Source organism: Lethenteron reissneri, chromosome 20, assembly GCF_015708825.2.
Source record: "Lethenteron reissneri isolate LAM-NWPU_2019-01 chromosome 20, ASM1570882v1, whole genome shotgun sequence".
In the NCBI taxonomy this organism is placed as follows: Eukaryota; Metazoa; Chordata; class Hyperoartia; order Petromyzontiformes; family Petromyzontidae; genus Lethenteron; species Lethenteron reissneri.
The window spans coordinates 12490382-12507134 of NC_083798.1; the positions used below are offsets into that span (position 1 = coordinate 12490382).

At 43.8% G+C, this 16753-nt stretch overlaps 1 protein-coding gene across 2 annotated transcripts in view; it reads left to right on the forward strand.

Moving 5' to 3' along the window:
• LOC133344771 (diacylglycerol kinase beta-like) overlaps positions 1-13259 on the forward strand; it is a 94640-nt gene extending 81381 nt beyond the window's left edge. For both annotated transcript variants that reach the window (XM_061554914.1, XM_061554912.1), the window contains 3 exons: positions 4327-4447; positions 6068-6128; positions 9283-13259. In XM_061554914.1, coding sequence (XP_061410898.1) covers positions 4327-4447; positions 6068-6128; positions 9283-9378 — 278 coding nt within the window. In that variant the 3' untranslated portion in view covers positions 9379-13259. The remainder of the gene's footprint in view (positions 1-4326; positions 4448-6067; positions 6129-9282) is intronic.
• Positions 13260-16753: the final 3494 nt, after the last annotated feature.

Genomic DNA, 16753 nt, shown 5'->3' on the forward strand with positions numbered 1-16753 from the left:
CTTCTGCCAGCAGTGGCACGAGCAAGCATTTGCAGGGCCGCATCTTTACCCGAGAATTTTTTATTCTACACATCGAAGGCAATCTGTCAAGGGGTTGGACCGCGTGCAGAAAATAACGTGAACAGCCCGTACCGCGGCTTGTTGTTATGCCAGCCTTCAGATGATGCCACGCCACATGTCACCGCCGTGTCTGCAAAGCGCCGCATTTTGATCTCGCCAGGGACATCATTATTCAAGGAGCCTCATTATTGCTTAATTAGTCACGACATGCAGTAATTGCCTCCCCTGTGCAGGCAATCAGAGCAAGAACCACTTTCGTAACAGATAATGCAATTAGCAGGTACACCTCACAGGCGGAGCCTGCAGAGCCTGGCTCTTTTACTTTCAGTTTGGAATGAAGCAGCACAGTGCTCTTGAACATCAGATGAATTTTTACCATCTAAGAGCATGTTTGTACACATATGCTTAGAAGACTATGAGGGGTTTTTGTTTTACTTTTGCAAACAAAAAAGGGGAGAATGAAAGTAAATAAACAAAATAAAGTTATAAAATAAAAGGACTGATAAACTAAATCATTGCCACTGTGTAGAATTGTAAGACATATATACGATGAGATCTGCCGTTAGTCGATCGGAAAGGTGTCATTGGGTTGGTCTGGGTATCCATAATAGAGGTTTTTGGGTTATATCGTGTAAATATGAAAGTGTCGTTAACCCCGCCACCACCTGACACAGACAATTAGTAATGTTTGTCACGTAAACAAAACATGCGAATTCTTTACTAGTACAGCACACCAGTGTGTTGGAGAGTAAACTCACGACATTTACAATTCTGGTACGACGTTTCGCCAGTAATTACAAGCAGAATCATCAGGCGGCAGCCAGATTTGTGCAGCAATCTTCTTTCGGTCTTAAATAGAGGAATGAATATGATGTCGTCACTTGTGAGCCAACTTCCTACTCTTCCAAGATGTCTGGCCAGCGTGGACGAGCAGGCCCACATGCCCTCCAGGGCCTCTATAAGACACTCCCTCTTGGATGCTTGCACCTTTCATTTCACCCTGAGATCAAGCTGCAAAACTAGTACAAAGGTTTACACACGTGCAATTAAGATGACATTTTTATTCATTACAGTCCCACGAGAAAAATATAAGTTAAAAACGAATGTAAAATTGACTAATGAATGACAAAATGTGGTTAGACAGAAATAAAACTGCAGGCCCTGCCTGGCTACAACCCTAGCACAACAATTCCTAAACACATGGAAGCTTTGGTGTTCCCAAACTTTCATCTGGTCCCAACAAAGGACATCAAAGCCGCAAGGGAGTGGATGCTGCAGTCAGCTTGTTTGTCTGTTTGTTTATTCCAACGCCCGTGTCCAGACATTTGTCTTCTTGGGCTACAAAATGGCTGCACCTTAAGGCCATCTCCAAAGCAGCCCTCTCCACGTATTCAACCACTGCCCAACGAGGCAATTAGCGGTGGCCTAGATTTATTGTCTCCTCATTCTTCTCTGCATCTGCATTTCATAGACACCCGCTTGAATATAAAAGCTCCCATTGTTGTCTTTTGATATGCCATGGGTGGAGTGCGGTGCGGTGGGGTGGGGTGATAGTTAAGGGGGGAGGGGGGTCTAAATTACATCTGACATCCACGGGGGCATGTCCTACAGACCTTCCTAACAGCCAACTTCCTTCAGCCATGCCCTCCATGTATCGCGAGCGAGCCTTGCCTTTGATCACTCCTTGCCCCTTCGGTCCCCAAGGCATCATCACGTAACCCCCGAGCTCCCCATAACTCCTATTTAGCATGTTCTTTTGGTCGTGATGACTTTCAACACCAGTGTGGAAAGAAAAAAAACGATGACCTTATCTTGGGTCGAGTTTTAATTAGCATCGCGTCCGTCCGGGGCATTTAAGTGTTAAATTTAGCATCGGGAAAATTTGACAATTTGAAAGTAGCGTGGCTAGTCGTTTCAAGTACCAATTTTAATGAACATTTTTATTGCCGAGTCTTAAATATTTAACCCAGTGGTTATATTTTTTTTGATTAGGTGGCAAAAAAAACATGCAGTGTGAATACTGTGTATACAGTCCAACATCAATGAAGTTTAAAGTAAGCTTGGCCATCTATTCTGTTTTTTTACCAAATAAACAGATGCCAAAATATACTCACAATTGCAAGTTAAAAACGGGTTAATATTTATAAATGGTCAAACATTTTAAAAAATGCGCATCGCTTACACTGGGCTCACATCGAAACCATGATGTCAGTGCCCTTCCAAGCGCACGTTACGATGGACTGGAAACACTGCGAGGCATACTCTTAGGTTTTTTCGGTAAAGTCACGTAGGTAAAAAATACAATTAATAGAAACAAAATAAAATAATAAATCACGACGTTTCGGAGGCATACAAACGCATATCTCATTCTTCTATTGTCACGTGCAGTCACCACCATCATCATCATCAGTGGCCATTATCTAGCCACTGTTGGATGAAGGCATCCCTCTGCTCGTGCCATCTCACACAGTGCAGTATTGTGATCATCTGGCAAGTCCCGACACGTAAGTTGATTTAATTGCTCCATAAAGTACTTTTCTTTGTAGCAGCAATTATAATGATACGGTATTACAACACTAACGTAATACTGTAACGTAATATTAACAAATACAATACAGTTATGAAATTTAATTAGGATTACAGCTGCAGCGTAACGATAGTAACATCTAAAAACAGAATTATCGATATCATATGACAAATTATAGAGTATTATTCACATGCAGTATATAGACCACATTTCACAAATCGCCCAAAATAAAATTATACTTGCGAACAAAGGAAACGTTTCAAGATTGCTGTCACCGCCATGGTTTGTCTGTTCATCAAAATCAATGTCCACTATGAATCCACTGCTGGATGAGAGCCTCCCTGAGCCAGATTGTAGGTTTGCTCAACTACAAGAAAATTGCGCTGGCTTTTCAAATATCGGTAGGAGTGGAAAACTCAACAATAAACGTGTTAATCATCCCAGAACTAGCACTGAGCCCCATAATAAAAGCACGTTTCAGTTGTTCTTTGCCTGGCTATCACCCATAAGGTGCTGTGCCAGATGGTCTGGCTGGGCAGGGGGGGGATGGTGAATCCAGAGAGAAAAAGAGAGAGATACAGTTGCAAATCGAACTGTGCTCCAATTATTACTTTAAACGCTGTCTTAGTGGCGTATTGTTTTCACATTGCAGCATTTTAATACTTTATTCTGATCATTTTATGTTGGCGCATTCGCAAGTGCTTCTGCGCTCGGAACCCAGTGATCTGAGTTTAATTCCGAGTCACGGCTAACATCAGTGGCAAGTGAAATCTGAAACCGATCCTGGGGCCTCCTGCCATCGCCAACTCGCGCTGACCGGCACGGTGTAGTATGGTCACATAATTCCCATGACCGGCATCTGGCAAAGGGCTGTTAGTTATAAGGTTATTTTTTACTAAATAATTTGCTCATGTTGAGGCAATCACACATATTGACGATGTTATAGTTCTGCTTCAATTAACTCGTGAATAAAATCACAGGCTAATTCCAAAAAATAATAATAACGTTTTTTTATGTTTCTGTCGCCTTCTGAAGTTTTTTTTTAAAGGGCAACTACAGAAGAGAAGGAGCGATGAAATAAACTCGTGTCCAGATGCTAGGTGGATTCAAACATCATCATCATCTGAGAGATGGCGGTGGCTTGAAGAAAGCCTACATCCAGCAGTGGATTAACCATGGCTGATGATGATGACTGAAAATTATCAGTTGGCAAAAATATCGAGCTCTTTCCTCTCGATGATAGATGCAAAAAAAAACCTACGTTAATTTTTTATATAAATGAACTTGTTATTATTTTATGAACATCAAGAAATATTTATAAGTGCCTGCAGAGTTTCCACACGCACGCACACACACACTGCCCCAGCTCAGTACGTAGGGTGTTGAAATTAATATGTTAACGACGTCTTCCATTAACATATTAATTCCAACGGCAGAAGGCAATACACTGACAACTTCCAGGGGGGGCTAATCTGGTAGCAAGTCAGAGAATAATGAGGGCAGCATTATTATGGACTTGGCAATGCATCCTCTGTCAGAGTACAATGGGCTGCATTTTTCTTTTCACTTTAGATTATAATCAGCATAGGTTTGCAAAGGTGCGGGAACAAAACAGTCACGCACCACATTTTTACCTTTTCGCTCTTCACCAGGTGACATCGAACTCAAGGTCTTACGAGCTGAAAGTTCACGTAATTGTTTTTGTGTGCGTTTTCGTTGTTTTCTGTGTGACAATTCAGATCTGGGCGACCAGCTGTTGGAGGTGGTGGGGTTGGAGGGCGCAATGGAGATGGGCCAAATCTACACTGGGCTGAAGAGTGCCGGGAAGAGAATGGCTCAGTGCTCCTCTGTGACCATCCGGTGACCAGCAGCCCACGCTTCGAGCATGCACTCAATCGACTCACTCTCCCTCTACGCTTAAGATATTTATTTTCCACTTCAAGAATTATATATATATATCTCGTATAACCTAGAAATGCCTGATAAATGTCACCGTTTAAGTGCAAAGGCTATATATGCCCTGCACGTGTTACCAAAATTTGTATTCATTTTATAAAAAAAAATATTCCTGGCACTTAACTAAAATAAATAAATACATGAATGGAAAGAAAGAAAGTGTAGCAATTTTTTAAACCCAATGAGATTAGCGTGGCGAATATGTTCCTTCATGGTTTTTCTGACCTAGGTCATAAGCCATAAGTCATACATATCTCATCATCAATAATGCAAACACTAAATTATTTCCGATCAGAATGAGCCATTGCTTGACTCGACTCTACGGTGAAAAGTGCTCGAGTACTGTAGCTGTAAGTTTGATACACTGAAACGTTAATTAACATTAAAGATTATATATTTTTTAACCAATAATATTTCTTTATCTTAAACCAAAGGAAGCCTCCGATCTAAGTTAAACCATAGGCTCTCAATTTCATTGCTGCCCATAAATTACATTACAGAGGGTAAACAAAGTGTCCCTCTCCCTTCCCACTCCGATCGGTACAGATCAATATTGTGTGATCAATGAAGGTGGTTCATCTCGTAATGGGCCTTTATCTGCCCGCACCAACTCCCCACACGCCGCCCCCACAAAGTCTCATCTCATCAGTGACACGAGAAACGATCCGTGCTCCGACACTTGCCTTAACATTCCTCTTGATGCAGTTGCCAGATGCTGTGCTAACGGACAAAGTATAAAGGCCACGATACACTTGGTCAATTTTAAGAGCAATAGCTGCCAACAATCGTCACCGGCAGCAGTTGCCGCAACGTTTTCTCATAAATAAAATGTTGTCACCAAAATATGGACAAATCTGATCCGATTCTCTCCCTAGTTGGGCAACTGTGATGGCAAATTCTAGATTTGAAGCTTTCGTGACTGCAAGGATTCATACTCGTAGGTTTTTTCGGTAAAGTCACGTAGGTAAAAATAAAAATCAATAATAAAATAATAAAACAATAATAGAAATAAAATAATAAATCACGACGTTTCGGAGGCAACACAAGTTTCCGTCATCAGGTGGGACCGTCACAGCTAAATTTACTGTACCTTGATACAGTAATTTATTTTTATTTTTACCTATGTGATGGCAAACTTCCAATTAAATCACAGAGGTCACATGGTTCCTCGAGGTTGTATGATCTGTAGACAGATTAATGTTCACCAAACTCACTTTATCATTGGGTAGTCAGACTTCCGTCACTAGACACCACTCCGCTACCAAGGTGCTATACGTATTGCTCATAGTACAATAAATGCATTGCCAGTGACAATCGCCAGCAACGGTAGGCCTAGTATGCAGGCGGTGCAACTGCACCAGGGCCCACAAGCCAGAGGGGGCCCTACGAAAAGTAGGGAGAACATCGGTGGGGAGTGGGGGCCCATTTAATTCCTTGCAACACCAGCCACCAGGGCCCATGCCGAACAGGCTAGGCCACTGGCCTTAACGGCTCCCTCTGTGTCACTGTGTTCCTCCACCGCAGGACGACCAAACTGCTGCCCATGCAGATCGACGGAGAGCCCTGGATGCAGCCGCCCTGCACCGTATGTGATCCCACCATTGCTTATCATACTGATGGTGTAGCAGAATCGATCGCTAGCCTCGGCTATACTCAGGATAAGTTGGGCTCATTCAATCACACATGCACGGGCCTTTTTCCACAATCCACTGCTAAATGACGGTTCTACCCATGCCGTGTGGGTCACATGGGGGTTACTTTAGCTTGCTTCACCACACTGTTCAGTGCCGGGTTGGTAAAGATAATTAAATTCGTGATATTTATTTGGCAACCTTCATTGCGTCTATTGAAAATAATTCCTTTCATTTAAGGCGGACGTGGGATAAACACACACGAAGGCAAATAGAGTGCACGTCAATGAGCATGATGGGTCTTCCCCGTGTCACCGTAAAATCACGAATATGTAAAACTAACAGAACAACAACAAAAAGTGATGAGTTTTAGTGGAGACAATCACGGTGAGATTTTTACATGTTTCCGAGTTCAGGATAGAGGCACGATTCGTCACAACAGCGGGGTTTTTTTGTTGTCAGATGCCACCCCCTAGGTGTGGTGCTAATTGAGGCAAACAGAAGACTTTAAATGTGCGCCATTGTTATCGCCCGAACCCCATTTTGGCCACACCTGGAGGCGAGGTATGTGCAAAACCCGCGTTGGATTGCCACCACGCCCTGGGCTGGAGCTCTGCACCAGCTGTGGAATCTGCACATGTGTGGGGTGTGCACCGTTTCTCGCAGGAAATGTGATCGGCCAACGCACGTGCCAGGCTGCACCGTGGCTTGTGTTTGGGTGGGTGGATGTGTGTGCGTGCACGCGCGCGCGTGCGTGCGTGTGTACGTGTGTGGGGAGTGGTAGTGTAGCGGTCAGCGCGCTGCGCTACGAATCTGGTGGCTCGAGTTCGATTTCCGTTCACAGTCGATACCAGTGACGATTAGCTGAACCGGTCCTGGGCCTCCCCTAGGTCGACTCAGCGTAAATATCGCCACTAGGGAGACAAAGGTGGCCGGGCGTGGTGCTGGCCACCCACCCCCTCGTGTGCCTTACCGGCCTTCATAGGTGCTCGCTAACAGCACTTGCCCCAACAGTCTGTTAAGGCTTTACGGGGGATCTTTGGGTACGTGTGTGCTGCACAGTCGCTCGGCACACCCTTTTCATACACAGGTATTTTTTTTGCTACCAAAGTTGCCTAAGCCCATGTCACCTATTTTCTGGATTATAAGACACGCCCCAGATTTGTTCCCGCTGTCAATAAAGTCAGAGATCTGGTCACACACATACGCACGCGCACACACACACACAAAGAACATATACGACTCGCCTTCAATTTGTTTGCTTTAAAATACAAGGGAATAATTTCGTCTTATCGTTTTTGGAGAACTTGGCACGTGTACAGCCCTTTTTCCGATCTGCTGCTGGATGAGGGCCTCTTCCCATGCCTGTTAAAGGATGTGGGATTTATCTGACCGATTTTTTTTCTTACCACGCTGGTTCGCTGCGGGTTGGCTGAAGGTCTGAGGAGCACGCACGGTGGGAATATACAAGTAGGGTAACAACAATGGATTTTACTGCATTGCCCTCGGCTTCCCACAAAGTTGACTAAAAGGTAAAGAAGGTGCAGACCTTGCGATGTCTTGCTCAGGCAACTGCTGGCGGAAGATACCCCCACCTCGATGCTATTTTGGCCTACTCTTTCACTTTACGATGTAGAATGTACGGTGGAAAATGGTTCAGTGTTGCCCTCCAACCGTCTTAGTGATTTTGGGGGCAGCCTCTGTGTAAGAGCACCGGGTGGGTAACAATGAGCTTCGTATCACCATCTGTTTGTGGAGAAGTTGTTTACAGTTTGACAACCAAGATGCATCCCTCACACCTGCGCTCTTTTCCAGCCTAATCTCCTGTGTTACTATTGGAAATATGGTCAGCCCGTCTCTAAAAACTAGAAACGATTTTTTTTACCAGGTAAAGCCCACTGAGCTATATAGCTCATTTTTAGACGCCACTTCATCATAAATGATAGGTGAATGTAGTGGCTTATCTGGAAATGGATAACAGCCAAATACTCGTTTCTAAATGTGGAGGGGAAAAGTGGAGGACCCGGAGAAAAATCCAGGCGACCACGGGGAGAACATGCAAACTTCAAATATACAGCAGGCGTCAGGGTCGGGGTTGAACCCACAAACTCCTGTATACCAGGCAAGGTAGTTAACATCTCGCCACCATGGTACATTCTGAGCGAGCGAGCGAACAAGCCGTCACTGGAGTTTGTCGAAGCTCAGGGCTGGATGGCCTCGCAGTAAATGTTGAAATCTGAAGGCATAAAAGCATACGGACAATCTCTCTTCCCATTTTTGCCTGGTTATTTTGACATATTTTTACGCAATGGCTACGGGGAAATGAATAAATAGAAAAAAATTACACATTTGGAGAGAGAGAGAGAGAGAAAAATCGCAGCATTTCTTGTGTAAAACATTGCCCTTGCCATGTGCAGTGTAAAGTAACTGCACCGGATATAAGTTTCCGCCTGCTATGAAGGCAAAGTAGTGTACATGATCTACTGCAGCATTTCGCAGAGGCTCGGAGTAACGCAATACTACAGCGAGCGAGCAAGATGTTTGTTTTGTTTGCACTTGCCCATGATCTATAGTAAAACTGGTGTTTGCTAGCTATTGAATTCTATCACAGCGCCGTGTCAATTAGCATCTTCGCTCGGCATGCGATCACAGCAAACGCAGTGGCTTGAGAAAGAGCCCCCCCCCAGTGGGGTTTCCATAGCGGTGGCAACGTACACACACGCACGCACATATCGCTAATAGGGTGCCATTGTTCCAGTTCTATGGCGGATTCTTACACTCCTCAGCTTGTCTCCCAGTCCAAACAAGTGAGCATTCTGAGCGAGCGAACAAGCCGACACTGTCGGACGGGTTTGTCAAGGCTCATGGCTGGCTTGTCGCATCGCACACCCAGGCACGCAGGAACCGCACACAGGATCGGACTGTCATCTGAAAATAACTCTTAAAATATTTCCACGATTGTAGACCTGGAAACATCGTCGTCGTCGTTTTATATTCATCGGTCAGTTCAACGTTGTGGCATGTTTTGGTTTAAACGGCAAACAAAATGGGGCGTTTTATTTTCGCAGACTTGTCATAAAACGGCGTGATCGCTTTGTCTCCCCACAGATCAAAGTGACACACAAGAACCAGGCGCCCATGCTCATGGGGCCACAGCCAAAATCCAGCCTCTTCTCGGCGTTTTTCCGCAGCGGGCACCACTAGGAGCGAGGAGAGGAGAGCTGGGGAGGCACGACGAGGGAATTCCGTCAGAGCCCAGGGAAGGTGGTGGGGGGGGAGAACGCAGCATTTGCCGGTCGGTCGTGCTTATTCAGTTGTTGCGGGGTTTTTTTCCACTCGGGTTGTTCATTTACGGCGGGCGGGCGAAAGATGGAAAAGGAAAAAAGGCAGACCGAACGCCAAAAAAAAACTCGGATGTGAGAAGTTTTTTTTGTGTGGATTTTCACCAGAGCCACCATGTGTTGTGTGCATTTGCCCAGAGTTAGCCAAATCATGGGGTCCACGAGGGTCGATCTCTCAACTTTTTGAGCATGGCCTGGTCCGTGAGCGCAGTACGTCCGTTTGGGAAAGGTACCATGCAAATATTAGGGATGCTTTTTGGACTGTATAATTATTGTTTGACAACGATACAGATAAATTATGACTTATTGCATATTTTGTAGGGAAACGTTTTTACACAAGGTTTACAGCACAACATTTGTACATTGCATCATTACGGTCATTAGGTCCCAGGCGATTACGTGATTTTGTATTTGCGAAGGTTGTTATTATATAGTCCACCTGGCAGACCTTTCAATTTTCACAATCATCTACCGCGTATCATTTTTCAGGTAAAACCACTTAATACACTCCTTGTAAATAGTGTATCGTGTACAATTGGATTTAAATGGCATATCGACTTTTTACCTTGTTCGAGTTTACCGTGTGGCTGTTAGCCACACTGTTAGCAGTGTTTAAGCAGTGGCAATGTTTGCGCTAAGCATTTCAAGTCCCGTGGTCATCTGATGCTGTGTTCAAACAAGGAGAACACCTCGTGCGTGCGTGCGTGCGGACCCAATTGTGCATGAGGCACCGCGGGGTCATTTCACCGCGGGGTCATTTCACCGCAGAGCCTCATCCAACTGCATCGAGAAGTTTCTCCCAGTGCCCACGGGAAACTGGAAAACATCCAGATCCTTCTGACCAACTGAAAAAATATATATATGTTAACTGCAGCGAATAAAACACTCGGCTCTAGGCAGACCTTATTTCATTATAAATTTACAGCTGCACACCACTACGACTAAGTAGGATGTCACGGTGGTGATGCATAGCTCTCCGATGTGTTTTCAGGTTGTACCGCAAGTTATCCTGCATGATGTCTGACATTTCACTCTACGTGCTGGGTGCTTCTTCGTGCCAAACAACAGGCGGTACAACCCAATAACACGTCTACAGCCCCTTTATCCATCCACTTGCGGATGAACGCCTCCCCGTGACAAGCCGTTCACGGGAGTTGCTCGACCATACTTCACCACACTGGTCAGTGTGGGTTTGCGAAAGGTATCCCTGAACTGGTTCAGATACCACCCGCCGCTGATTTAGTCGTAGCTGGAAACCAAACGCAGGTTTCCTGGGTTCGTAGTGCGGCGCGATCATCAATTTGCCACCGCTTCGCCTATATTAGTTCAGTAAACGTTAACATTTTATAAAGATTTCGCCAATATTAACTTTCATTAAGGTTCCAGCCAACTGAGGTGTAGATGCCCAATGCACCTACAGAGCCTTGCGCGCTGTTAGGTGTGCGGCGCTGTGAGCTTGCAGGGTCCTATGCTATGGTTGCGCATGGTAGCGTTACGTCTCGGAGCTGAATGCCAATACCGAGGTCTGCTAGCCAAGACGAGGGGGGGGGGGGGGGGCTTCGAGAAGAGAGTTTCGTGTAGTTCGCTTGGAATTGCGCCGCGCCGATTGTTTAAGAGTGCAGGCTAAATTACTGTCGTCGCAAGTCGTGCAGCGAGGTTCGCTTGCGAATAGAAGAAAATTCTGGGTGTGAGCAGCAGTATTTGTTGCTTGAAGCTACTTGGAGTTCAGCAAACGGTGCCGATAATGCACAGCTACGTTTTGATGTCTTACTAGAGGGAAAATAAATTGTGTGCCTGGTTCGACAAAAACGTTAGAGTGACTTATTTATTTATCTATCTATATATTTATTTGTATGTATATTGGACAATTGTGACTTTTTAAACGCTGCTGTATGCATGCAAATTCTATTTACGAATACTTATAAAACTGTACAATAACTTGATGTAATTAGAGTACATTATGGAGTTTAAAAAAGGGTAATTAATTCTTGAAAAATATATATTAAATGTAAATACACATTGAAGAGGCAGTGTGACAAAATCAAAAAGCCAGAAATGTTACTGAGGTGCTGTTTACTAGGACGGTAACAATATTTGACTCGTGTTGTTAAACATTCATCAATTTTATAACATTCTAAATTGGTACTTAATCATTTCAATGCAACATTTGTAGGCTTAAAGAAACATTTGAATTGATCAAATATCCCTTCAAGGACAACAATTTCCATTGCAAATTATAAAACTTGGTCAACTTGACTTAATGTACTTTGAATAGTATCCCACTCAGCCATGGCCAAAAGATGTGACTGGTCCTATAATTGCTTACACACAGGACCAGGATGTTTAGGGCCAGAGAGCCATTATGAACGATGTGCTGCCTAGTTGACAAAAACATACTGCATACTGAATTATGCCTCAAAACTTAAATTGCTTTCCCAATGAAGCAAATGCAGGACATTAAATCACATTGTCATTTTTTTTTACATTAATTGATTAACCTACCTTTTGGCTAGCAGGCCTTCAAAGCCATTATAGCCACTAAATTGAATAGAGAACCGACTTTTGTTGTTCCATCTGGTATGTAAGATAATGGTAATCGGTTGTAGGGGTTTCTCAAGCACTGTACAATCTAAAACCTCTACTACACAGGATGCAGACTTTGTTGCTTTGACACGCACACATGGATTGTATAGTATTCACTTTCTTGTGCACCGTTGCAATTTTTACCTGCCATAAATTTGTGTGGATTGAATGAATCTACAAACCAATTTTTTTCCCTTCCAAAACCACATTCAATATTGCATGCACAAGTACGTGCACCACTTTGTTCTGTACATTGTATTGAACACGCATGCTGGTAAATTTTCTGCGTCCGCACTTTTTGACACGGTGTGTTGTTGGTGCTAGCAGCAGCGCCGTTTAGTCAGTGTCCTTTATATATTGACGTGGCCCCGTAAATTGTGTGGTTGGAAAAAAAAACGTGATTTGTACAACCTGACGAGCCCGATGCAAGATTTATACAGACGTTTACAAAATACACTTCTTTTATGCGCCACTGTCGTAGCACCTAGAGACTACTTCTCGACTATTTGTTAGTTCATGGTATTTTTCTATTTCTTTCTTTTCATGCCATGGTATCACATTTTAAACTTAGTGAAAGGGGGGGGGGGGTTACTTAACAGCAGCAACGGCAGGTTTTGACTTTGTATAATTGTAACTGTTCAGTGGTAAAGCCAGGAAAAAAAAAGAACAATTACCAAAACACGAAACATTATGCATTTATTTCATTAACTTTATGTGCATTATGAAGGCCACAAAGATTGTACAATTATTTTATAATTTTAGACTTGCAAAGACTTTTATTTTTTAACACACACACACACACGTCACAAACGTGTCACACACTTGGTGTCTGACTTGAGCTTCACAGCTCCGATGGTCCAGCAGCATCATCAGCAGCCTGCGGTGTGCCCCCTCTCACCTCCCGGTCATCATTCAAGAGGCTCAGTCCGGGACCGTGCACGCCTGATCGTGTGTTTATTGCAGGTCGGCTAATGCCATCACGCTCTCTCTCGTGTGGGAAGTCGTTCTTTTTTTGGTTTCCCCGTGCTGTTTGCTTATCGTGAGCGCGGTGCGCGAGTCCTATCATTTGCGTGTTATACTACGTACAGTATTACCGTTTGACATGTTTGTGAGCAGAACTTCGCTTTGCTAAGAAATAAATGGGCACCAGATGAAACCACTCGTGCAAGTTGGGTCAGTTTTTTTTTTCGCTTTCCGCCGCACGCCACAACGATTGATGAACGTGGCACCAACCCTCCCACAGACAACGTTGGGGATATGCATAGCACTCCATCTCTATTTGTTAGGCTACAATATACCCGCATGTTGAACTTCTTTCGCACCGTACGTAGCCAACCGTGCTAATCGGAGGTGCGGATGTAATGGTGTACAATAATTACCAGTTTTGAGAACAGGATATTTCAAGTTCTTTCCATGATTACAGTCACATCCAATAATTAGTATGATCCAATACAATATAACCTTTAATTTTACGTATAAACCTTGGTATACGGTGTGATCCATTTACAAACACCCCACTAAAACGAGATAGACAATACAGCATTACATTGCAAGGCCTCTCCACGTTTTCCCACCAATTTCAGTGCAGCACAGTACACTTGTTAAATAGGGTCACTCTTTTTCTCTGTCACATACTGAACCATCGCCTCCGCAATATTCAATCACTTGTTGACAACAAAGAGGTGGGGCTTTAGCAATGAGTGTGGTATCTGTAAAATGATCGCAATGTATATATCTGACCTTTGTGGCCTAGACAACCAAAATGCTGACGGACTAAATATAGTTTTGTTTACGTGGAGAAAGAGAACAGCGTTCTGATTATAATTTACACACACTTTTACCCAAAACGCTCCGCAACTTCGCATAATGTGCACGTTACTTTGTTTACACACAGCACTGTACTGCACACGCACGGCCTTTAAACACACACTTGAACAATTTTGACATTGCAAGTGCTTGCGGTGTGTTCAGGCATAGCATACACAATTGTGAAACCCTAAACAAAGGGTAGTAGTGTGTGGCTCTCTACACGGTCTGGTGTACACACGAGGTAAACGTGTTCTATAAATACCTCTCTCGCTCTCTCAGCCCCACGAAAAGCCCCCGGTGGCAAGCAGCAGTGCCTTTCTTGCCACGAGCTCCCCTTGCCAGAAACGGGTTCTCATTTCTCAAACTCCACACATACCGCCAGTGCTGCTCACGTTAGGCCACAAGTTCTGAGGACAAACATCACCCGCCTAGGGGGGGACGGGGCGGGTTTGCCAAACACAACTTAACAAAAGATCCAGGTAAAGGTGCAGCACTGCAATTGCTCACTCAAGCCACTTAGTAAACTCAACTTTTTATTTTAGCAGGTACGGCCCAGTTTGACAAACACGATGCATCCCTCACGCCTGTGCTCTTTCCCAGCCTAATATCCCGTGTAACTATTGGAAATATTGTCAGCCTGTCTCTAAAAACTATAAACTAAATTTTTGATTATTTTAGCAGGTAAGGCCCACTGAGCTATATAGCTCTTATTCAGAAGCAACCTTGCCACAAACGATAGCTCAATGCAGTTGCTGATCACGTGGAAACTTAAAGCAGCCAAATATTCTAAACGCACGTATTCTACATGTGGACTGGGAAAAAACCGGAGGACCCGGAGAAAAATCCACGCGGCCATGGGGAGAGAGACACGCAAACTCCAAATATACAACAGGCATCAGGGTCGGGATCGAACCCACGACCTCCTGTATAGCAGGCGAGGTAGTCAACATCTCCTGGCCACCACGGCGCCCCTTGCTGGGTGGATGGGCCCCTCTCTCTGTGCTGGAAATAGCCCTGAGAAGAGAGCCACTCGCTGGTTACTTGGGCTATCATTGCACGCTGGTCAGACGTCTTGGAAGAAATAGGAGTACCCATACTTTACTCCACGACAACGCAGCCTTGTCGATTGACTGTGTTTTTATTAATGTACAGTAAGTATACTGTTTATGTAATTAAAATACAATCTAATTAAAACACTGCCGCACTGTGAGATCGAAGTGTCAACCTCTGGATTGCAAGTCCTGTGTTGCTAACCATCCATCACACCACGGCAGTATTCGTCGTAACAAAAAGTGAAAAATACATACTGTAAGTTCAATTCCCTCTATGTTGCACACATCGTACGAGCGGAATTGTCACGTTACAATGTTTACTTTGTGTCTAGTTTTGAGATGTGAATATAATTTTAGAACAAACGTATCCTTATCGAATCACCTACCCCGGCACTACTAACCACGGGTGGCGAGGTATGGTCATCCAACCCGGCATCACCGACACGGCGTGGGGAGGACGGCCTCATCCAGCAGTGTGATTGGCAAAGTGGCTCTGGGTTTTTAAAGCGTTTAATACCGTACAGTGGAACATACGAGGCTGTGACTAAGGGAATGGTCACTCCGATAATTATCTCTATATCCAAGTGAAGCTTACACGCCTTTGTCTTAAGGGTTGCAATGGCAGGCAGGTACAACGACAATAAATTCTAGACTTGAAGCTTTCGTGACTGCAAGGAATCATATTCTTAGGTGTTTTCGGTAAAGTCACGTAGGTAAAACATCAAAATTAATAAAAATAATAAAATAAAATATTTATTTAAAAAAACTTTATTTTATTTTATTATTTTTATTAATTTTGATGTTTTACCTACGTGACTTTACCGAAAACGACAATAAAGTGAAGTGCACAACAATAAGATGAAATTTACAACGTATAATGGCGAGTGTAATGTCTACATTGTGTTCTAGAACGGTGACATGTGGCACAATTATAGTCGGGTGTTAACACAGCAGCGCACATCGAGAAATAAAATGTACTGTATATATATTTTATTTGGGCCACAAAAAGTTATGGCTTGCTTAGAAGGCTGATTGGTTTCACTTACGCTGGGTAATTAGGGCAAAACAGCGTATAGTTTTACAATCCTTTAAGTCTTTTGCTAAACTCTTTAGAAGTATATCCCAATCATCAGTGAGTATAGTAATGAATGCACATTTGCCTCCCGTTGAGTGTGACGTTATTGGCGATAGTACACGGGCTTTGTCCGCTACCTGTTGTTAATGTATAACGTGGGTGTTTAATTCGCAAGACAAACTGTTGGGGCGAGTGCTGTTATGAAGGCCGGCACAGCACACGAGAGAGTGTGGTGGCCAACACCACGACTGGCCGCCTTTGTCTCCACAGTGGCAATGTTAACACGTCGCACAAGGTCCTACCCATGTTACATGCACGAACATAGATTCAGTAATGTATGCACATTACAATGAAAACAACAACGAATAAATTACGTTTCAGTGGTCAACTAAGCAAAAAGCAAACTCGCTTTTTTACTCATTTACCACGAGGTTAGGAGAGGATTTTTTTTTTATAGTCAGTTGTTAAATGACGAATGTAGATCGCTATTTTTTTGTACTTTATTTGTGCCTTATTTTTGTTCGACTTTAACTTTACGAGTGCGTAGTTTAGAATGCACACGCGTGTATGTGGATTGTGAGTGCACGCGTAAAAGTTGGCACAAATGTTTTTAACTCATCACACGCGAAGCCGTTATGTATACCTCTGTGCGACACGCACGCACACGACGCATTTACATGCACGCACATTTCTGAAAACATCTGCACGCATTCCCATTA